The 22,940-nt window shown below is 47.3% G+C and overlaps 1 protein-coding gene across 4 annotated transcripts in view; it reads right to left on the reverse strand.

Moving 5' to 3' along the window:
- The window catches only part of LOC310831698 (tetratricopeptide repeat protein 24-like), a 36,407-nt gene extending 13,719 nt beyond the window's left edge, over window positions 1-22,688 (reverse strand). For 2 of the 4 annotated variants that reach the window (XM_083712770.1, XM_083712771.1), the window contains exons 1-6: window positions 20,387-20,682; window positions 17,417-18,111; window positions 14,700-14,915; window positions 8,765-8,893; window positions 5,893-6,014; window positions 1,846-1,950 (exon numbers count right to left, since the gene is read on the reverse strand). In XM_083712770.1, coding sequence (XP_083568896.1) covers window positions 1,846-1,950; window positions 5,893-6,014; window positions 8,765-8,893; window positions 14,700-14,915; window positions 17,417-18,111; window positions 20,387-20,412 — 1,293 coding nt within the window. In that variant the 5' untranslated portion in view covers window positions 20,413-20,682. Of the gene's footprint in view, window positions 1-1,845; window positions 1,951-5,892; window positions 6,015-8,764; window positions 8,894-14,699; window positions 14,916-17,416; window positions 18,112-20,386; window positions 20,683-21,951 lie in introns of those variants that run through there. The other 2 variants (XM_083712772.1, XM_083712773.1) reach the window with 2 other exon arrangements.
- Between the last annotated feature and the right edge of the window lie 252 nt (window positions 22,689-22,940).

The following is a 22,940-nucleotide window of genomic DNA, read 5'->3' on the forward strand; positions in this document are numbered from 1 at the left end:
GAAGGATTTGACAATAGATTTGGGTGGCATGCATATCTATGGTATGAAAAGAGAAAAATTCATAAAGGTTTTGGAAACCACATCTTCCGAAGATCACTGATAGAGGTGTGGGAGAGGCATAAAAATCTGTTGGAACCAAAACTCCCCCATTGGATTTCACCACTGGAAGTGATGAGTGTGAAAAAGATAAATATGAGGGGGAGGTGGATAACTTATGGAGAATTGATAGTAAGAGAGGGGGGGAAATGGAAAATGAAAGCTTATGAAGAGGTGAAAGAATTTGTTTATGACTGGTTGCATTATTATCAGATTAGTGAAATGTTTAAAAAAGATTGTAAAATGTGTGGATATGAAGAAAAAGAATCAAAATTTCAAATAGAGGTATTGAATAATGTATAAAAATTTGTCTAAAATGTATAAAATGTTGCTGGAATGGCATACAAAAGATGAAGAGGTAAAATCAGTAATGATACATTGGGCCAGAGATTTTGGTTATAATATACAATATGATAACTGGATGAAATTATGGAACGAAAGGTTAAAATTTACGGCGTGTACCGCGTTGAAGGAAAATGTAATGAAAATGGTATATAGATGGTACATAACGCCAGTCAAATTGGCTAAAATGTATAAAACATGTAATAAGTGTTGGAAATGTAAAGAAAAAGAAGGAACTTTCTATCATATGTGGTGGGAGTGTAAAAAGGTGAAAGGCTTCTGGGAAATGATATATAATGAATTGAAAAAGATGTTGAGATATACATTTGTTAAGAAACCAGAGGCCTTCCTACTAGGATTGGTAGGTAATGAAATCAATTGAAAAGACTGAAAACTTTTCCAATACGCAGTAACAGCAGCAAGAATACTTCTGGCGCAAAGATGGAAGCAGGAAGAGATTCCAGCAGTGGAAGAATGGAGAATGAAACTGACTGAATACGCAGAATTGGATAAACTGACTGGGAAGATTCGATATCAGAAAGACCAAAAGTTTATTGAGGACTGGGAGAGATTTACAGAATATCTGAAAAGCATATGTGATGTACAGACAACGCTTGTTGGTTTTGAAGAGTCTCTGTGAAAAATTAATAAATATTGTAAAAAATAAGTAGGAGAAAGGAAAAGGAATGGTTAAAGGCAATAATAAGTTCAGAAATGCGTTAACAATAGAAATTTTAACGAAAGATTGGCAGAGAAACTGAGGGAAGTCAAAAATTGATGAATGTGTGATAAAATATGAGCTGATTGTATAAAAATGTTTGGAAAATGAATAAAAATTATTTAAAAAAAAGAAAAGAAATCCATGGTCTGTGTAGAGCACAAATTCCCAGGTTTCTGTTGGTTTCTATTTCCCTCACTGAGCAGCAACTGTAGTCACAAGACATTGTTTTGCATTCCACAGACAGAGTTACTGTTGGATTCCCATGGGAATGGGAGACTGGATGGGGGACTGGATGTGACGTACACTGGTTTCCTGTTTTTCACTGTTCTCTCGGTTTCTTTGTTAAAGAGACGGTTGCTTCTCTGCTCTCACAGAGGCAAGATGCATGTTTGTATTCTCTCAGCATAGAAGTGTAAATAAAGTTAAGAATGTGGCACATACTGCTTGTCCTCCTGCTGTGTGGACTACTCTGTTTGGGCTCAAGATAAGACGAGCCTGTATCAGCTTCAGATGGGTAGAAATCAGCTTCACATGGGGGTGAGCTCAGCCAGGGCACCCTGGGCCAGCTGCCCATTTGAGCCAATGGCCAAGCATGCTGGGACAAGCGGGAGGAGCCTGAAGAGCCAAGGTGGGCCCAGCACGGCAGCAGCATTTGTGCAAATGTTCCCCCCCCCAGTGATTCTTACATCTCTTATTGCCGAATCCGCAAACTCATCCTCGGCGTTCGCTTGATAGTTAGTGACAGCAGCCAATTTCTCCCAAATCCGTTTTCGAGGGATTTCAGATGCTTCCTGTTGATGAGGGAAGAAGAGAAGGAAATAAGATCCAAAGAGATGCAGCATGTGTCATTGTGGGAGACAAACACGAGAGCGACATGGGAAAGTGGTCGTAGGTCCATGGCAAAGCACCTGTGTTGCATGCAGAAGGTCACAGGTTCACTCAGAAGAGCTGCTGCCAGTCAGTGTCGACAGTATTGAGATAGATGGGCCAAGTTCATCTTCCTACTCTCCACAGTGGGGAGGGCAGCCATTTCCCCTCTAACCGGAGGATCCTGGTTGTTATATACTGAGTTGAATAGGATCCAGAATGCAGCAGTCTGATTGGTCCTAGAACAATGCAGCAGTATGATTGGTCTGCAGGAGCCACCCAATCCAGCTCCAGATGGAAGTGAATCCACAACCTGATTGGCCTACAGGAGAATTCCGGAATTAGCCAATCACGTGGGGCCCATTGTGTAAATAATGTATATAAAGCAGATACTTTGGGGGGACTTTCACCACTATGAGCTGAATGAAGAGCATGAAATCCACTCTCAACTCCGAGTATATTTCACTGGTTTTGGAGGCTTCCACTTTCCTAAGAAACACAAAACTTCCCCCTCTTCCTTTTCCAAGGCTGCCCTGAGTGGCTTGTCTCCTACACTCTGCGGTCACCTCAGCCTCCATTCAGCCTTCCTCCTTTTTCTACCCTGGCCAGGCTGAGTTGGGCAATTATTTCAGTGTGACTCCGAATAGCCACAGATCAAATCTGAAAATGGCATTGGAGATGGCTAGGCTAGAGAACCTGTAACTGATGGCTCCCTCGTGAAAAACATCTCTACAGGGTCTAGCTCTATACTCCTGCAACTGTGTCGTTAGCCCATCCCCACAGCCGCAATCCTATTCAGGGCCAACCCACCTGAACAAGCAACCCAAGCAATGTGTTTAGTTGCCAGTGGAAGCAGCTAGTCCCAGGGTAATCAATGTGGAGCATTTCAGATGTTGTTGGTCTGCACCTCCCATCATCCTTGACCATGCTGGCTGGGCTTGATGGAAAATAGAGCCCAGCAGCATATGGAGGGCACCACACTAGTCACCCTGGCTTAATGTGAGGAGATGTCCAACAGCCTCTTTTAACTGAGATTGCTAAATGGAACCTCCGTGTTCAGTGGCATGCCAGGAAGTGACTTTTTGCGCTGCTTAGGGGCATAGAAAACCGCCTTGTTGTTGTTGTTGTTTAGTCGTTTAGTCGTGTCCGACTCTTCGTGACCCCATGGACCAGAGCACGCCAGGCACTTCTGTCTTCCACTGCCTCCCGCAGTTTGGTCAGACTCATGTTTGTAGCTTCGAAGACACTATCCAACCATCTCATCCTCTGTCGCCCCCTTCTCCTTGTGCCCTCCATCTTTCCCAACATCAGGGTCTTTTCCAGGGAGTCTTCTCTTCTCATGAGGTGGCCAAAGTATTGGAGCCTCAGCTTCACGATCTGTCCTTCCAGTGAGCACTCAGGGCTGATTTCCTTCAGAATGGAGAGGTTTGATCTTCTTGCAGTCCATGGGACTCTCAAGAGTCTCCTCCAGCACCATAATTCAAAAGCATCAATTCTTCGGCGATCAGCCTTCTTTATGGTCCAGCTCTCACTTCCATACATCACTACTGGGAAAACCATGGCTTTAACTATACGGACCTTTGTTGGCAAGGTGATGTCTCTGCTTTTAATGATCCTGTCTTGGTTTGTCATTGCCCTTCTCCCAAGAAGCAGGCGTCTTTTAATTTCGTGGCTGCTGTCACCATCTGCAGTGATCATTGAGCCCAAGAAAGTAAAATCTCTCACTGCCTCCATTTCTTCTCCTTCTATTTGCCAGGAGGTGATGGGACCAGTGGCCATGATCTTCGTTTTTTTGATGTTGAGCTTCAGACCATATTTTGCGCTCTCCTCTTTCACCCTCAATAAAACCGCCTTACACCAGGTCAAATCCTTGGTCCATCAAGCTCAGAATCATCTACACCAGGAACAGGGAGCCTCACAGCTGCTGTAGGTCTTCTCCAGCTCCCACTAGCCCCAATCTGCATGGTCAGGGGGATGATGGGAGTTGGAGTCCAGCAGCATCTGGAAGGCCAATGGCTCCCTCTCCCTGGTGAACACTGATTGGCAGTGCTTCAGGTGGGGTTTCAGATAGGAATTCTCCCATGGTCTATCTGGAGATACCAAGAATAAAGCATGGGCCCTTCTGTACATAATGCTGAAAGGAAGGGATGTAGCCTAGTGGGAAAGTATCTGCTTTGCTTGCAGAAAGATCTGGGTTCAAATCCCCAGGTTGGGCGTGGAGAGCTCTCTGCCTGAAATCCTGGAGAGCTGCTGCCAGTTAGTGTGGGAACTACTGAGCCAGATGGACCCAAAGGTCTGATTCAGTATACGGCACACTTCTTATGTTCCTATGTCCTGCCCCTGATAGAGGCCCCTTTCCTATCTTCTGCTTCTAAAGCTCCCAGAAGCATCTCTTTGCCTACTTTGGGAATTTGGGTGCTGGATTATCCTGGACTTCAGTCTGTTTCTGTAAGGAAGTTCTGGTGTCCATATGTCTAAGGCCAACCATCTTTCCCTCCCCCAGTGGACTCTGGGATAGCACCTTTCCTGGGCCATGCAAGAATTGCTTCCTCCTTGCTCACCTGCCCAGTGATGCTGTCTGCTTCTGGAGGGGGTGGCAGTGATAGGCACTATCAGATGTGGAGAGCAGGGCCTATCCGCCCAATGGACAGCAGAATCCAGCCCTTGATAAATGGCCCAATTGCACCAGCTGCTTTGGTCTGTGCTCATTAAGCTACAGTTTTGTTCTTTTGGTTTTTATTTTATTTAATGATCCTCTTGTCATTAGAAGGTTGGTTGTTCTCCTGGGTATTTAAACTGTTTTAACTACTTGTGTATATATCTCTGCTTTGTCAGCTATAATGGCAATTGTGGGGTGTGTGTGATACTGATCCCTCTTAAATCTTTTTTTTTATAAAAATGCTGTAAATCTAGCTATAAAAATAAATTCAATAAGAGTTTGGTGTTGATCCTTTCTCTCCAGGAGAAAGGCAATTCTGGCTCCCTCTCTTCCTTATTTGTAATTCCTCAAAGAGTGCAGTCTCTAGATGGGATTGGATGGTGTCATCTGGGTGCTGCTTTCAGGGTACAGGGCTATATTCAGGCTGCCTCTGTACCTCTCAGGTGATTAAAGAGCCAGGGCCTAAGAAGAAGGAGCTGAGAACGGCAACTGAGATTCTGCCCTCCCTACAGGCCAGGTCTGCTATCTTCTGTTCTTTCAACTTCAGAGTGGCACCTGGCCTTGGAACTGGGCTAATCTTGCTGCGGTTTATTTCTGGGTCCTCTTGTGCCGGTACACCGGAAGGTAGGGCAGGGAATGATTAACATCAAAACGAGGAGGGAAAGTCTCTTTCGTGCTCCCAATTGCAGACTGTCCAAAGTCAGCAGCAGCAGTGCCAGCAGGGTAGAAAGGAAATTTCACTCTTCCTTTCATCTGTTTGCACTTCCGGGCTCCCATCTCCAGGTGACAACAATTGCAAAAAGGGACAAGCACTGTTGCTGCCTTTATATCCTGCATGTGGGCATCCCACAATGGGCATCTGATTGCCCACTGTGAGAACATGATGCTGAACTAGATAGGTCCCCTTTGGATTGATCCAGCTAACAGCCGGGCTCTTCTGATGTTCCCACAAGTAGAGGGGGAAAGGAATATGGCCCCCATAGTAACCTCAAGAGGTCTAAATTTCAGTAGGACATGAAGGCGGAAACTCTGAAGCGTGGGCAGTGCCACACTATCTTCCATGGTTGCTAGTTTTAGAAGCCCCTCTGAGAGGGGAGGGAGAATCAGGGCAGTTTCCTGATGTTGTCTCGAAGGCCTTTCTCCTCCTCCTCCTCCTCCTCCTCTGTATACAGTACAAAGCAAACAAGGCAGACAAACACAGATGTACCTTTGACTTTTCAAACAGAGCCAGGGCTTGTTTGTAGTAACGGATGGCTGGACCAAAGTGGCCCTGGCAGAGGTGAGTCATGCCCAGCTGTTCACAGGCCTGCGCCTCACCATAGGAGTCACCTGGAGGAAGAAACAGAACCAATAGTTACAGGACAGGGGCCAGGAAGTCCAGGATGGAATGAGGAGGAGCATAGGGTCAATGGCTTGTAGTTTATTGCCTGGAATTGGGGACACTTTGATCTGCAACTAGCTCAGGTCTTTGGCTGGCATATGAGCTGAGCTACTTTTCAAAGTGAAACAGTGTCAATCTGCTCAGTTATAAGCAGGAATATACAAAACTACTCTTTTTTTAGTTTCACCTCCTTGTCAGGCGGCAGGCATTGTAGGTTTCTGGAGACATCAGTGCAAAAACAAGGTTTGCAGTGGTGAGTTGCTGGAAGTTCTTAATAGCTCATTGCTCCACATTTAAGAGGACTTTCAATTACCATTTGATTACCTTGTATAAAACAGGTTTTATTGTTCCATTTGCATTTTGCAAGCAGAAATAAGGCAGCTGGCCCCGGAGGCCTCCAAGGGACAGTGAGAGTTCCTTCTTCCCCCCGGCTGCTCAAATTCAGAGGCATTTTGCACTCCAAAACATTCCTTCACTCACACTCCAAAATGTCTCAACAACACTAACAGCTGCATCTTATATACTTACAGAGAACTCATTGCCTGTGTGTGGATTCTTGTGTAGCCAAAGCAGCAGTACCCAAGCCCAAGAGGAAGGAGGAGATACTAACAGGCATGGAGCGAATGACAAGGAGTGCAGAAGTACAAAAAGGCTTTTGGGGCGCAGGGGACTAACAGCTCAATGAACAATACCTACAGAACAGGTCAGTTGGGGGCCCAGGAGGATGGAAAACCAGGGAGACGGCAAAATGGAATACTGTAGACTAGAGCAGTGTTTCCCAACCTTGTGCCTCCAGATGTTTTTGGCCTACAACTCCCATCATCCCTAGCTAGCAAGACCAGTGGTCAGGGATGATGGGAGTTGTAGGCCAAAAACATCTGGAGGCACAAGGTTGGGAAACACTGGACTAGAGTGTTCTGAAAACAGGCAAGGTAGCATGCATGTAACATTGCAACATTTTGCCGCTGGTCCCACCTGCCTGTTCTGTCTCTCAAATTGCTTAGTATGAGCTCTCCTGGAGGTTAACATGACTCTGTCCCAAACCCACTTGTAGTTCATGATCTTAGCCTGGAGCAGAAACCAGAGGCCTTTCTCCTGGGCATGGTCGGCCAATTGGTGTCAAAGAAGGATAGAACTTTCCTTATGTATGCTACAACAGCAGCAAGAATACTTATTGCAAAGTAGTGGAAGACACAAGACCTACCCACACAGGAAGAATGGCAGATGAAGGTGATGGACTACATGGAATTGGCAGAAATGACTGGTAGAATCCGAGACCAGGGAGAAGAGTCGGTGGAAGAAGATTGGAAGAAATCTAAAGTCTATTTACAGAAACATTGTAAAATTAAGGAATGTTAGAAGGAGGCTGGAATGAAGTTATGTGGCTTTAGCAGAAGTATTATAAAGGATTAAGTAAAAATAGATTGTTAATGGATGAAAGGAGGGAAGGTAAAGTCACATTGTATCAGGATAAAAATTGGGAAGGATGGAAAGGATTTGGTGAAATAGCTAACCGAACTAGAATACAAAAAAGGGAGGTGCGAGGAGGTCAAGGAAACAAGCAAATGAAAGATAAGCTATGGGAAGGTTTGTTGTATTTTTTTCTTTTTTTCTTTTTTCTTTTTCTTTTTGGTTTAATTGTATCTATTTTTCTGTTTGTTACAAGTCTGTGTTTAATTTGGTGTGTTTTCTTTTTCTTTTTGTAACCTTTAAAACCTTAATAAATATTATTTTTTTTAAAAAATGATCTTAGCCTGGAGCCTGCAGTGTCAGGGTTGCAGTCAGCTATGAAGAAAGCAGATCTCTGTTGTCAGCGAAGTTAACTCTTTATTCAAGGAAACGGACATACAACTCAGCCTAGTGGTCTCAGCAACACTCTCCAGTAGGTTTTGCCCCTATGGAGCAGTGGTCAGGACTGCAGGTCCCTGCCAGCCATCCTTTCTAAGCCTCCTCCTCTCCTGGGTGTTTCCCAAGCAGCCTAAAACTGTGTCTGTGCACCTCTGCTCTCTGGTCTGCTCTTCTCATTACTCTGCACATTCTTGGGAGACCTCAGAGTCTGAACTGCTCCTTAAAGCCTGCTGCCCCTTCAGCACTGGGCTCCTCCTCCTAATCTTCTCTCTCTGGGTCTCCCAGCTCCTAGTCTGCCCTCTAACCACACCAACAGTGGCTCTCTGCTTTGCATACAGAAGGACCCCAGCCTACTCCCCACGCTAGCTAATACAGTAGGATCAGTAGGTGTTCCTGGATAGCCCCTGCCAATCAGAGTGGACCTGCCTTCCCCAACTGGGCACTCTGCACATGTTTTGGACCGCAACTCCCATCACCCCTGACTCAGGCTTGGGCCAAGGGGAGTTATCATCCAGTCACTGGGACAGCACCTGATTGGAGATGGCTGGAATGGGTCATACTGGACCAGAGGCACCAAAGGACTGACCTGATACAGTGGTACCTCGGGTTAAGTACTTAATTCATTCCAGAGGTCCATTCTTAACCTGAAACTGTTCTTAACCTTAAGCACCACTTTAGCTAATGGGGCTTCCTGCTGCTGCTGCGCCGCCGGAGCACGATTTCTGTTCTCATCCTGAAGCAAAGTTCTTAACCCGAGGTACTATTTCTGGGTTAGTGGAGTCTGTAATCTGAAGCGTCTGTAACCCGAGGTACCACTGTATATAAGGTGGGCTTCACCACAGTCGCTTACCTGCATCCACAAAAGCTTTCAGTGCTTGCTGGGAGTAAAATCCGGCCATGTCGTAGTTTTTCAGCTGGCCGTGAGCAGTGGCCAAATTGTAGTAGCATTGAGCCTGAGCAGCCCTCTCCCCCAGTGCCCCTGGCAAAAAAAGGGTGGTGGGGGGGAATCCAACACGGATGATGTCAGCAGCTTGGCAAATGGATCCAGCCCCTTCCCAGAACTCTAGAAACTTTCCCCCAAAAGGATATTGTTCTGAAAACCTCCCTAGCAAGGGACATTTTAGCCTTATGCAATCCTGTAGGGTGAGATCGAATCTGCCACGGGGGCAGTGAGGGCTCCTGCAGGCTTGGAATTCTGTATCAGAGTAACCAAAATTATGCACCAATGAAAGCTACAGTCTGCAATCTGCATATATTATACAAATCACATACTGTCTCTTATTTGACTGTTTTGCTGAGAACTGAGGCAAAGAGATCTACATGCTTCACTGGAAGCCTTATACAGCCATCTGCTCTGGCTCCTGACATTTCAGACAGGGTAAAGAAGCGGAAAGGGAACCAATTTGCAGGGGTGTGTGTGTGTGTGTTCATGACTGAGGCTCCTGGCTGATTCCCACTTACCTTTTGCCCTGCTGGTTCCAGACACAGGTCTGCACTTTAAAGCCCCAAGTCCTGAGTGCTACTTTTTGCCCCAGAGCTTTCCCCACCAAAACCCACTCTTTAAAGCTCAAGTGTAACAAGCAGCAGGTTCAGAAAACCCAAATTGTGATTTGCTCTGATTCAGCAGTGAAGACCAGGTTTTTCTGGGGAAAACAGCAGGACAAAAAAATAAATCTCTTGGATACAGACTGAGAAAGCATGGACTTGTGTCTGGAAAGACACAGGGCAAAAGTTAAGCGTGGATGAGTCCTTGGCTTTAAAGAGTGTGTCTTCACTGGGGGAAAACTCCAGAGGGGGAAAAGACCCCTCAGACACAGACTTTTCAAGCGTGGAGGAAAATATTTTTATTTAAAAAAATAATCTTTATTACTTTTCAAACTTACAAGAAAAGAAAAAAGAAAAGAAAAGGCAGGAGAAAAAGACAAAATAGAGCAGACAAAAAAAAGAACAAAAGAAAAAACAATACAATAAACAATACAAAACACAACCTTAACACTAAACTGAACAAAACAAAACAACAACAATTTAAAAACATATAGCATGCCATTTCATTACTCTATCTTTCATTCCCTTATTTCGACCTCCTCTCACCTCCCTTTTTGTATTCCACTTCTATTACTTGTTTCAGCAATTCCTTTCCATCTTTCTCTATTTTTATCATTATGAATATCTTAACATATTTTTAACCCTATTTTCCATTAATACTAAAGTACTTATTTATACTTAACTCCTTATAACATTTCTGCTAAAGCCATAAAGTTTCATTCCAACAATTTTCAAACACTCACTAATTTTACAATATTTCTATATACAAACTTTAAACTTTCCCAATCTTCTACCACCATCTCTTCTCCCTGGTCTCGGATTCTGCCAGTCATTTCCGTCCATTCCATATAGTTCATCAACCTGGAGATCTTCTGTCCGAGGCTCTTAAATCTTTTCCAAGTCCCTTCTGCAATTCTTCTTCATATTCTTTGATGCTGAAGATGCTGAAGAGCAAGTCCATGCCCCCATTCCCTCTCGACAGGCCAGCCAACTCTCCACAGCTAGAACCAAGGTCCATACAATATCTCAAATCATGTTTCAAGGCTCCTCCAGATCCAAAGGCCCCCACAACTCCAGTCACCTCCTGACCCAGATTCAGGACCCAAAGGTCAGTAAATCCCTGCATGAAAGAGTCTATCCAACCTTCCTTCTCCAGTCCAAGCAGGGCTCCAATCTTCAAATTCTGACTTTTTCTATATTCATTCATAGAAGGCCTCCACTTATAGTCCTCGATTTGCCTCTGTAAGGCTGGGGCTTCCACTTGTATTACTTTAGGTTCAACAACAACAACTTTCTCCTTCGTCTTCTCCCCAGTTTGTCCTGTCAAAGTAGGTTCCTGTGTCAAATCCTGAACAATTTCTGTATTGATAGTCACTTTTTGTCCCAAATTTATCACTTTTTGTTCCAAGTTCTCAAGTTTGGTATTCATAACATCCGTCTTCTTGTGAAGCTGTTCCAACGAATAGCTTATCTTACATAAAACAGTCACTAAGGCTCCTTCTGTCAACATTCTTAAAATCCAAGGTCAATCTCTAATTCTCACAGCTCTTATCTTGCAGCTGGAAAAAACCCAGCTCCACTCTTGTAACAGTTTCAAAAGCTCCCTCTAGAGGGAAACAGTCTCCACTTGTATCAATCCTTTCAAGCACAATTTAAACTATAAAGTTAGTTTCAATTTTCAGTTACTTTTCCTCCTTTTTAAACGCAGAAGAGGACAATAGAAACAATATATTTCTCTTATTTAGCCATCTGTCAACATGCTTTCTGTTCACAGTCAATGAACTCTCCCAAAACGTCAATTCTGCTGGCAGCCCGTTTCCAGGTTCAGAGCAGTGTTAATTTAATTTTTCACTCTCTCCTGCAGGCTCGCTAGGTCCAAAATTTCCCCCCTCTTCTCCTGCTTCCAAGGGGGGTTTAATAGTTTTAACCGATGGAGATTTAATCCTTTACAAAAGACTTTCCAGGGCTTTAACTTGCAATGTCTTTGCTTCAATCTATTTACAAAAGAGGAAGGCGGACTTCCTGTTTAAAACCTTCCCGTTTCGATGCCAAATTAATGAATTTAAAGATCAAATTTTCCGTTCTACTCACGGGTAGTTGTTTAAAGTCAAATTGTCCACAGGAAAAAGTCAGCGCTCTCCGGCAACAGCAATGCGGCTTCACTCCATGAAAGAAGCAGTTGATTCAAAGCACCGCGCCGCTCACCCCACTTCGCTCAGGATCCCCAAATCAGGGTTTCCCCACGAGTAGGTTCACAAGCTTCTCCCGCCTGTGATTTCAGTGGGTCTCCGCCTTCGCCGTGGCGGTCAGACCCTGATTTCCACGGAGCAAATTCCTCCCGATCGGAGGAACTCTGCCATTGCCTGGAGGCGCCAACCCGGAAGTCCAAGCGTGGAGGAAAAGTAAGTATCAGACTTGACCTCTGCCTCTGCTCAGTTGGTGTGGTTGTGGGCCAGTTATGCGTTTCCTCACTTTGCCTTCCCTTAAAATGGGTATTGTATTGCAGCAAGAAATAGGACAAAAGAGTGTTTTGGTTTTTGGTGTTCATATCTGTCAGGACTGCCGCTAGGTCCCAGCTCACAGAGGACCAACGCCCAGTGGATATTATATACAAAAGTCTTTATTGAAGTTTAGTTTCCATTTCCAAGCTCTGGGCGCGCAGGCCCACGTCTTAACGCTAGACCGGCTAAGTCCCCTCTGACTCACTGCTCCACCCACACCAGTTTAAGATTCTAGCCCGGCTCCACCTCTTGCGCTGCTCTTTCCTGCGTTGGGTCCTTCTGCCCTCTGGGGTTCCCTCCTTCCTGGACTCCTCTGACGCGGAGCCTCCTGAGTCTTGCCCCTCCCTCCGGCGGGCTTTAGGACCTGGCTCCCTTCCCGGGCTCCCCGCTGTGCCGCGCTCCTGTACATTTGAACTTGGCGCGCGCGCCCAGCCGGTGACTTTCCTTCTGACCGTTTCCCCGCTTCCTGATGTGGGTGTTGCCAAACCTGACTCCTCTCCTCCCTCTGGTGGTGAGGACACTGGTCCCGACTCCTGGGACTCCCCCTCCCCACTGCGCTCTGGTGGAGACGCTGGCCCTGATCTCCAGCTGCTGTTCAGAGACTCCCCGCTGGCCCCTCCCTCTTGAGGTTTCTCCCTTGGAATCTCCCTTGCTCTGGCCACCGGCGCTCCCTTCTGTGAGTCCTCCGATTCGCTAGAGAGGCTTGTGGAATAACTCTGGCCACTGTCACTGCCTGCGCCCCCCTCGTACTCCTCCTCCTCACTCTCCATTTGCTCCCCCTCCTGTGTCTCTCCTTCTGAACCCCTGACAATATCCAACCTCTGCCTTACAGTCTGTTGAGCTTTTTTTTAGAAAGCCACCACTCTGAAGACTGGAAAAGAGACCCTCTTATGAATATTAGGGGGGTGGACAGGGGATAGACTAGGCCATGAACATAAAATTTTAGTTGCAGTTCATTCATTTTTAGCTTTGTATTCTAGTTATTAAAAAAGCGTGCCTAGACATTCCATTGTTGCGCCCATAACCTAGGTTTAAGGTGACATTTAGCTCCTAGCTTTCATATCTCAGTTTCTAACACCGGTCATTTCTCCCTGTCTGGCCCAGTATCCTGTTTTCCACATAGGCCAGCTAAATGCCTCTGGGAAGCTCACAAGAGCAAGAACATTTCCCTGTTGCTTGCCCCCAATATTCTGAGGTAGACTGCCTCTGAACCTGAAGGTTCCATTTACCTGTTTCAGCTTACACAGTCCCAGAGAGGGTGGAGAAGGGAGGAGGAGCTTTGGGTGGCTGGAAGTGCTTTAGTAGGGTGCAGCACCCCTGCAGTTTGGAGGGCAGCACTTGGTGGAGGAGGAGAATGCCAGGGAGCCAGTGGTGGGACTGAGTGCTGTCTTCCTGAGGCCATGAAGAGTGTGGCTGCCAGCCAGCGGAGGTGGGCTGTGGGATTAATTTAGCCTAAGGAGGCAGCCTGGCAGAAATAAGGACGTTTATTTTGTCACTCAACCAGTGCTTGCTTTATGGCAGTGGTGGCCAAACTTGGCCCTCCAACTGTTTTTGGACTACAACTCCCATCATCCCTAGCTAACAGGACTAGTGGTCAGGGATGATGGGAATTGTAGTCCCCAAACAGCTGGAGGGCCAAGTTTGGCCACCACTGCCTTATGGTGTCTCCCAAGCTCCACACCCTCCCGTCTCTCCCCTGCAAGAGGCAGCCATGAGAAACTGCCTCCCACCATGTCAGCTTAGAACCTGAAGCCCTCCTTGCAAATAGGACAGAACAGAAAGCAATGAACATCCCCCCCCTTTACCAATGAGTCCTGGGTAGCCTCCCATGGCTCTTTCCAGCAGAAAGAGGCACAATGGGTGGTGAGGTGGTGGGACCAGGTACTTCCAGCTTCTAAGTCTTTCAAATCTCTGCTAAGCTGCTTAACCAATGCATACCCCAGCCTAGAAACTCCAGGAGGACATGTTTTCAAACAGGGATTGTAACATTCTAGGTAAGAAGGAGTGCAAATGAATGGAACAAGCACAGCACCCCACAGATGAGACCAGGGACCCACAAGCTTTGTTAGCTGACAGACAGAGGCCCAATTGGCAAACAAAGCTGAGCAGAAATTAACAGACAATGACATGCAAAGATATGTGAACAAAATAAAGATTGCAATTAATTATTTGATGTGATCAAAACAACCAAATATTATAAAAGTTTGTATTAAGAAGTACCGTATTTTTCGCTCTATTACACGCACCAGACCATAACACGCATGTAGTTTTTAGAGGAGGAAAACAAGAAAGAAAATATTCTAAATGAAATAGTGGATATATGATTTTTGTGGTTCATGCTGTGGCCACAGACATGTCATCTGACAGTGACTTTGGAGTAGCCCAATGCAAAAATCCTGAGGATCCATGTGGATCCATTCTTTGTAACCACGAAGGAGGGAAGGAAGGGGAACCATGGATCCTCTGCTCACGACTGCAGCAGATCCCCCCCCCGCCACCCGCAAGCATTCGCTCCATAACATGCACAGACATGTCCCCTTACTTTCTAGGAGGAAAAAAGTGAGTGTTATGGTGCAAAAAATACGGTAGGTATTTTGTTTATCTTTAAAAGTAATATGAATAGGGACAATAATTTAAGTTTTTTGTTTATGTCACATAATTCTCTATGTATTGGTACAGCAATGTGTTTTTAAGATTTGAATAAATTGGCTTAAATAAAACTAACCCAATGCAACTCACCGTACATGTCAGCTGCTTCGCTGTGGTACCGCAGGGCCCTTTCGAAGCACTTCAGGGCATTGCAGGCAGCCCCCAGGTTCTGCAACAGGACAGCTTTCTTCCGCACCAAAAAGCCTTTTCCGCTGCAAAGGCGGAGAGCTGCTTCAAAGTGTTGCTCTGCCTGCTGGAAGCACCTCATTTCCGCATAGTGCAGCCCCAGGTGGTTGTAGAGTTTGCCTGAGAGCCAGAGTGGGATGAGAAAACCCACCATTAGCTGGAGGGAACTTGGGATCTTTCCAACTGACCAAGCAGGACCTTGTAGGCATTGCACAGCTGAAGGGAGCGAGACTCAGAGGAAATGTGTTCCCCAAAGACTGGGCTTTTCCACTGGGATGGAGCATCCCCCTCGCCCCTAGAAAAGGCTCAGAGGATGCCCCTCCCACTCAAGAAGTGGCAAAGCCCCCATCCCTACTTGGAACAGGCCATCTTCAGTTACCGTATTTTTCACTCCTTAAGACGCACGTCTTCCCTCCTAAAAAGTAAGGGGAAATGTGTGTGACTCTTATGGAGCAAATGCAGGCAGGAGGCTCTGCTCAGCGCTCCCTTTAAAGAGCCACATGGAGTGTGTGTGCGGCTCTTGGGGGCTTTTCCCCGAGGAGGGAGAAGGGCAGCCCGTCAGTGATGGGCTGCCCTTCTCCCTCCTCAGGGAAAAGCCTGCAAGAGCCATACACACACTCCATACATACTGTATGGGATGCATACAGGCTCTGCTCAGCGCTCCCTTTAAAGAATATTTTTTTCCTGGCATTCCCCCTCTAAAAACTAGGTGCATCTTATGGAGCGAAAAATACAGCACTTAAAAGAACCTTCAGCTTCCTCTTCTTGCAGAAGTACTCTTAGCATTGTGGCGTCAGTGTGAGTTCCAGCTATGACTGGAAGATAGGAGTCAACTCCTAGGGGCCAAGGCCCCTTTGCACCCCAATAAAATATTTGAGAGGGCATGCCCCCCAAAAGTTGATGGGACATTGCCATTCAAAAGGGGTGTGTGAGTTGCATCTTGTGAGGGGCTTATCTGGGCCACCCTAATATTTTATTCAAGTTGGCACCCCTATCGGAGAATGAGAGGCAATTAGAGTAGCATCCTGCTAGGCCAGGCTTTCCCAACCAAGTGCCCTCTAAGTGTTTTGAACCACAACTTCCATCTGCCCCCAGCCAGACCAGCCGGGGTCCCATCAGCCCTAGCTGTGCAGGCCGCGGTTGATGGGAGTTGTGGCCCAAACCATCTAGAGGGCACCAGGTTGGGGAAGTCAAGTGAAGACTTTCCTTGCAGTGCACAGGAAGAGACAGAAAGGGCCACTCCACCCTCTCTGCTGAAAGACCAGCTCCATCAGGACCGTCCTCTCCCTGTTCCTATTCAAGTTGGTCATTAGAAGAACTACCTCTCCTTCCCTCAACACAGCCAGGAATATAATATAACTGCAACTCAGGATAACACTTCATGCATCTGCAGAGGTGGGCTGTAATTCACAAAAGCTCATGCCATAATAAATTTGCTACTTTTTAAGGTACCACAAGGCTCTTTGTTGTTTTTGCTGCTAGAGACTAACCCAAGGGATACCCCTGTGGAAAATATGTAGCTAATTGGTGCCTATTTTATGGTTACCAGATTTTTTTCAAGGAATCCGGGGACACTTTTTTGTTTTTTTAATTTCATGCTTCATTATTTTAGGAAAGGGTTGCCCAGAGTTCTTAACCTTTTTTAGGGGGGAGTGCACCTTGACACAAGGCAGGCGGAGAAGCCCATCTACAAACACACAAATGCCCCCCAAAAAGAGGTTGGGGGGAAGAGAGCGAGTAAAGGTGTTAGTTGGTCTTGGGAAAACACACATTAAAACACACACACAAGGCTCCATCTCTGTCTGTCTGTCTGTCTTGCAACGCAGCAGAGCTCTTTTCTAGGCTTCTCCTCTTCTTCACTGCCTCAGCGCCTTGCTCGCCCCCCCCCCCAACTCGGGTGTGCAGAGCCCGCAGCAGAAGGGTGTCGAGGGCTCTTCTGCTGCAGGCGGCTCTGCGCGATTTCAGGGCAAGCATTGATCGAGGAAGTGAGTCAGAAGGCTCTCTGGCTCGTGCCTTGGCTTAAATAGCCCCCCCCCCCCAGCCAGCGGATTGGCTGGCTGGAACTTTGACATGGCCGGGACCTCCAGTGCTGCTTGCTGCCATGGCACCCGCCATGTTGCCTCACCGGAAGTCCCCAGGCATAAATCAGGGGACATTAATTAAAATCTGGGGACATTCCGGGGCAGATTTTGTCCGGGGACAGATTGGTGGATCCGGGGACGTCTGGTAACCCTAGCCTATTTGCCTGTTTTCCCTCCCCCTCCTTCCCCTTTGTGATGTGCCCATTGTAAACATGTGAACAGGGACAATCTTGTTTTTAATGATCATATGTAAGTTGCTCTTGGAGCCTTTCTAGCTGAAGAATGTGTTAGTACATCTGTCTCACACACACTGTCCCTGGGCATGAGATTTCTTCTTCCACTTCATCTTCATACTTGTCTATCCAAAAGTCTGTGTTTGGGAATCCCCATTCCTGCTGAAATCAAAGGTAGGAACTGGGTCCCAAAGGCAGAGTAGCTCATCTGGCTAGAGGGCACTCTGGCAGCCCCCTGAGATTTCTGGGGTGGCAGGATTTGTCCTTAAGGAGACCCAATGGGGACTACGGAGGTACTTAGCTATACCCAGCAGTTCCTGGTTCCTTATCTTGGTGCACAACTGGCTGCAGGCCTGCAAGCTCTCCAAGACGTCGTCTGGGGAGTACACTGGGCTTCGCAGGAAGTAATTTGCTGCCTCCCTCATAGCCATGGCTGCGTCTTCTGGGAGTTGCACTCTTTGGTAGGCCTGGCCGGCCAGGCGAAAAGACTGTGCGGCTGACTCTACGTCACCTGTGCTCACCAGGCAATAGGCCAGCTTGATCAGGGCATCGGCTGCGCTTTGCGTTTGATTTGTGCTGTATTCCTGGATGGCCTTTCCGTAGAACTCTGCGGCTTTTGCGTATTCTCTCATGTCGTCGTAAGCAGTGCCCATGTTGAAGGAGAGGTCGCCATCCTTCTCCTCAGCTCCAAGCTCTTTGGCTTTCAACAGGCCCTTGAGGCCCTTCTGGGGCTTGCCGGTGGCAATGTAAGCCGCCCCAAGGTTGAAGAGACACTTGGCTTTGGAGCCAGGCTCTGACAGGCTACCTGAGAGCCTGTATGCCTTTTTGAAGGCAGCCAAAGCCTGGCCTTCCTCGTTGCTGCTGAAAAGACATATACCAGCCTTCAACAGCCTTTGCATTTCAGTTTGGACAGAGCCCAGCTGGCTCACAGGCTGGTCTCCGACAGAGCCAGAGATCGGAGGAGCAGAGGCCATCTCTTCCGAAGAGGCAATGGAAGGGGAACTGCAAAAGGAAGCAGAGCATCACAACCATCTGCACTTTGAAGCACAGTTTATCTGCATATTTAGTTTTTTAGACTGCTTTTCAAAGCACAGATCCTGGCTCTAGGTAACCACCTCCCACCTCCCAGTGATGAGTCAGAAAAACAAATGTAAGGGAGACCCATGGCTGGCATCAGCACCCAGCCCTTCCAGGGTGCAAGTCGTCCAAGTAAGCCACCCTTCTCAGAAGATGGAGGTGCCACTTTCCTCTCTTCCTCCATGTGGTCAGGCAAGATGACCTTCACGGTCCCCCCCCCTCAGCTTTATGAGTTGCCCCACTCCCCTTTTTATAGCTCCCAAACCAGGGGACATCATCACTACACCTTGTGGCAGAGAATTCCTAAGATCATCAGGATGTTACACAGAGATCTCACCATCTTGTCTAATGCCTCAGTTTCCCACTGATCTTGCAGTGAGAATGCATCATGTAGCTATATTCGTATGTTGCTGTTTCAAACGCTCTGTGTCAAGAGGTTATAAAATCACAGAATTGTAGAGTTGGTAGCGACCCTGAGGATGTCCAACCCCCTGCAAGGTAGGAATATGCAGCTGTCTCATATGGGGATCAAACCTGCAACTTTGGCATTCTCAGTACCAACTGAGCTCTAACCAACTGAGCTATCCAGCTGGTGTCTGTGCCTTCCATTTTTTCTACATGCATTTTATTATCCCATACTTGTTTCATTTGCCTGCTCCCCACAACGTAGCTTTAAAATGATTTATAACAGGCAAAAGGGAGCAGAAAAAAGGGGGGATATTATGAACTAACACGTGTTAGGAGGGAGGAGGGAGAAAGGTTGTTTTCTGCTGCTCCAGAGAAGCGGACACGGAGCAATGGGTCCAAACTACAAGAAAGAAGATTCCACCTAAACATTAGGAAGAACTTCCTGACAGTAAGAGCTGTTTGACAGTGGAATTTGCTGCCAAGGAGTGTGGTGGAGTCTCCTTCTTTGGAGGTCTTTAAGCAGAGGCTTGACAACCATATGTCAGGAGTGCTCTGATGGTGTTTCCTGCTTGGCAGGGGGTTGGACTCGATGGCCCTTGTGGTCTCTTCCAACTCTATGATTCTATGATTCTATGTGTCTTCCATGAGAACATTGCTGACAGGTAATGCAAACAAGTCAGCAGAAAGAAAAAAAGGAGCTTTTGAAGAGAGAGATGCAGATTTTGGTATAATATTAGCTTCAGCTATCCAGGGAGCTCATTAGTTCCTCATTAAATGTTTGCTATAAACATACGTTTTGACTGATAATTATGTAATGAGCTGGAGAGCCTCGTTTCCCATCATCATGCTTTCCAGCTTGCGTGGCTGTTACTAGACTTTGATTAAAAATAGTTAATTGATGGGGGGTGGTCAGTAAAGGAAGCAGCACCATTTATGATCTGTGCAGTGGGAATCCTCTCGATTTCCTGGCTCTGGTGGATTAACTTTGGCTGCTTAAATGCCTTTCCAGGGAGCTATTTTGGTCTGTATCTGCATGTGTGTAAGAGAGAGAGAGAGGGAGAGGGATTCTGGGAGAGGAGGCAAAATTCTCTGCAAAAGGGGTGGGGGAAAGCAGCATATATCAAGGAGTTGCAATTCCTTTTGACAACTCAAGAGGGACGCAGGTGGCGCTGTGGGTTAAAGCCTCAGCGCCTAGGACTTGCCGATCGAAAGGTCGGCGGTTCGAATCCCTGCGGCGGGGTGCGCTTCCGCTGCTCGGTCCCAGCGCCTGCCAACCTAGCAGTTCGAAAGCACCTCTGGGTGCAAGTAGATAAATAGGGACCGCTTACCAGCGGGAAGGTAAACGGCGTTTCTGTGTGCGGCTCTGGCTCGCCAGAGCAGCGATGTCACGCTGGCCACGTGACCCGGAAGTGTCTCCGGACAACGCTGGCCCCTGGCCTCTTGAGTGAGATGGGCGCACAACCCCAGAGTCTGGCAAGACTGGCCCGTACGGGCAGGGGTACCTTTTGACAACTCAAGATGGCTATAGCAACGTTCCTGTGGTCACCATGGGCACAGAACTGGGACTCTGAAACCTCAGGGTTGGTGGAAAAGTCCATGGCAGATCCTACAGGAAGGATACCGAGAATGGCCAAGTCTGTCTTGGGAGAGCGGGAGCGGGGTGAACATTACTCCTTCATGCTCAGTGGCACGGCTCATGAGTTTGGGGGAGGCAAAGATAGGAAACTGTGCATAGAATGGTAGAGTTGGAGGGGACCCCAAAGGTCATCTAGTCCAATGCAGGTAATCTCACCTAAAGCATCCATGACAGATGGCCATCCAAACTGCTTAAAAACCTCCAAGGAAGGAGAGTCCGCCACCTCCCGAGGGAGTCCATTCCATGGTTGAACAGCTCTTACTGTCAGAAAGTTCTTCTTGATGTTTAGTCTGAACCTCCTTACTTGTAACTTGAAGCCATAGGTTCGAGTCCTGCCCTCCAGAGCAGGAGAAAACAAGCTTGCTCCATCTTTCATGTGACAGCCCTTAAGATATTTGAAGGTGGCTATCCTATCTCCTCTCAGTCTCCTCTTTTCCAGGCTAAACATACCCAGCTCCAACCATTCCTAAAAACCCTTGATCATCTTGGTTGCCCTGCTCTGTACATGCTCCAGTTTGTCAACATCCTTCTTAAATTGTGATGCTCAGAATTGGACACAAGTGTTCCAGGTGTGGTCTGACCAAGGCAGAAGAGAGTGGTTCTCTTGCTTCCCTTGATCTGAACACTCTACTTCTGTTGATCCAGCCTGGAATAGCGTTAGCTTTTTTTTGCTGCTGCATCACACTGTTGACTCGTGTTAAGCTTGTGGCCCACTAAGACCCCTACACATGTACTACATGTACATGACTAGGACATGGTGTGGAGGCTAAAGCCACAGAGCTGTAGGGAGAGGAGAAGGGGAGGGTTCTAGCCATTGCCAGCTGCATGGCTACCTGCTCTTTTGCTGGGTGTCTCTCCTCCTAGGTAGACCCATGGCAGTCAAATGAGCACTACTCTGGGCTTCTGCTGCCTTCACTCCTGAGGCCTGTCAGGGGGAGGGGGAAATGGGGGAGGGTGGAGATCAAGCCAGGGCTTGGAATTGGATCAGTGAGGTTCCTGAGGAATCCCTAAAAGGGGGCTCTGAATCCAGTCTGGTTTCTCCAGGTCTTCAGTTGGGAGTGAGATTCTCTGCAGGGCCCTAAGTGAAAGAGGTCTCTTTAGGGTCTAGGTTGGATGGGATCCTGCTGTAAACACAAAGCAATGGCTTCTCTCTGGGGAAGACCTATGAGGGTGGACCAGGAAAGATACAGCAAGCAGCACAAGGAGACAAGGCTGGTCCCAACAGCAGCTGGCTGAGGCTGGGACATCTGCCTTCAAGGATACTTCCAGACATGGACAATTTAGCAGTGGCCTGTGGCAAAACGCAACCAGGTAGCAGCCTGTAAATTTGGTCATTTTTGAGAAAGAGAGAGGCTTTCAAAGGGAAATCATGTGAGGTATTTATCTTGGACTGTCAAATAATTTGTCCATTTAAATAATTTTTGACACATTTATGAGTATTCTTCCTCAACCTCAGTTGACCTGTTGTTGGGTTTTAGGTTGTTGTTGCTGCTATGTTTGCTGTGCCCCCTGCCCCAATATCTCTGTTTTTTGCTTCCCAATAACCTAATCTATTGTTGGGCATCTCTAGTTGAAACGTTGCATTATGGGGGGTGTGCCATACACAGGCCAGGAATCTTGAGGTGCTTTAGTCCGGAATGGCTGACAGGGAAGGAGAACGGGGGGGGGGGGAAGAGAGAAAGCACAATCCTATGAGGTGCGCAGAGCTGCTCATCACTTACCTGTGCAAAGTTTTGGGAAGGAAAGTTCTGAATTGTACCAGAAACGGCAACTGCAGGCAAGCCCAGAGGCAGAGAGGAGAAGGGGCAGTTCAGCCTTTCTGCAAAACTCTGCTAGGGAAATGCTTGTGGAGGCGTCAGACAGGCTTGGCAACAATGCCTGGTTGTCATCAACAAACTTACTAAGGCTGTGTACACATCATACTTTGAAGCCACTCCCCTAAAAAAGAACAATTCTTGGAACTCAAGGGTGCTGGGAATTGCAGCTGTGTAAGGAAGGTCAGCGGTTCAAATCCCCGTGACGGGGTGAGCTCCCATTGCTCGGTCCCAGCTCCTGCCAACCTAGCAGTTCAAAAGCACGTTAAAGTGCATAGATAAATAGGTACTGCTCTGGTGGGAAGGTAAACGGTGTTTCTGTGCGCTGCTCTGGTTTGCCAGAAGCAGCTTAGTCATGCTGGCCACATGACCTGGAAGCTGTACGCCGGCTCCCTTGGCCAATAAAGCAACATGAGTGCCACAACCCCAGAGTCGTCCACGACTGGACCTAATGGTCAGCGGTCCCTTTACCTTTAAAGAGCAAACTACAGCTCCGAGGGTTCTGTGTGTGCGTGTGCGCACACTTTGAACATATGGTGCATATGCAGCCTAAGACTGCGATCCCAGACGCACCTACTTGGCTGCCTCTGTTTAAAGCCTGCCTTTCATGCAATTGCAAAGCAAGCCATCAATCTGAGGACAGCCAGCACGGTACCACCAGAAAGGGGCTGGCTGCCTTTCCTGGGTTCAACGGAGCACTGTGGGCTACGTCCTGCCTACCTGGTGACATTGACAAGTTGCAACACTCCTGTGATGGCCTGGAACTCGGGCTCGGGCTCGGACTTGGAACTGGAGGAGTCTCGATCCGCACCGGATTCTTTGCCTCAGGCGGCATCTGAACCTAGTCTGGGGCCTGATTCTGAAGAGCCCCAGTCTGCACAGGTTCCCCTGCAACA

This window comes from Podarcis gaigeae, assembly GCF_964106915.1.
Source record: "Podarcis gaigeae genome assembly, chromosome: 14".
Lineage (NCBI taxonomy): Eukaryota > Metazoa > Chordata > Lepidosauria > Squamata > Lacertidae > Podarcis > Podarcis gaigeae.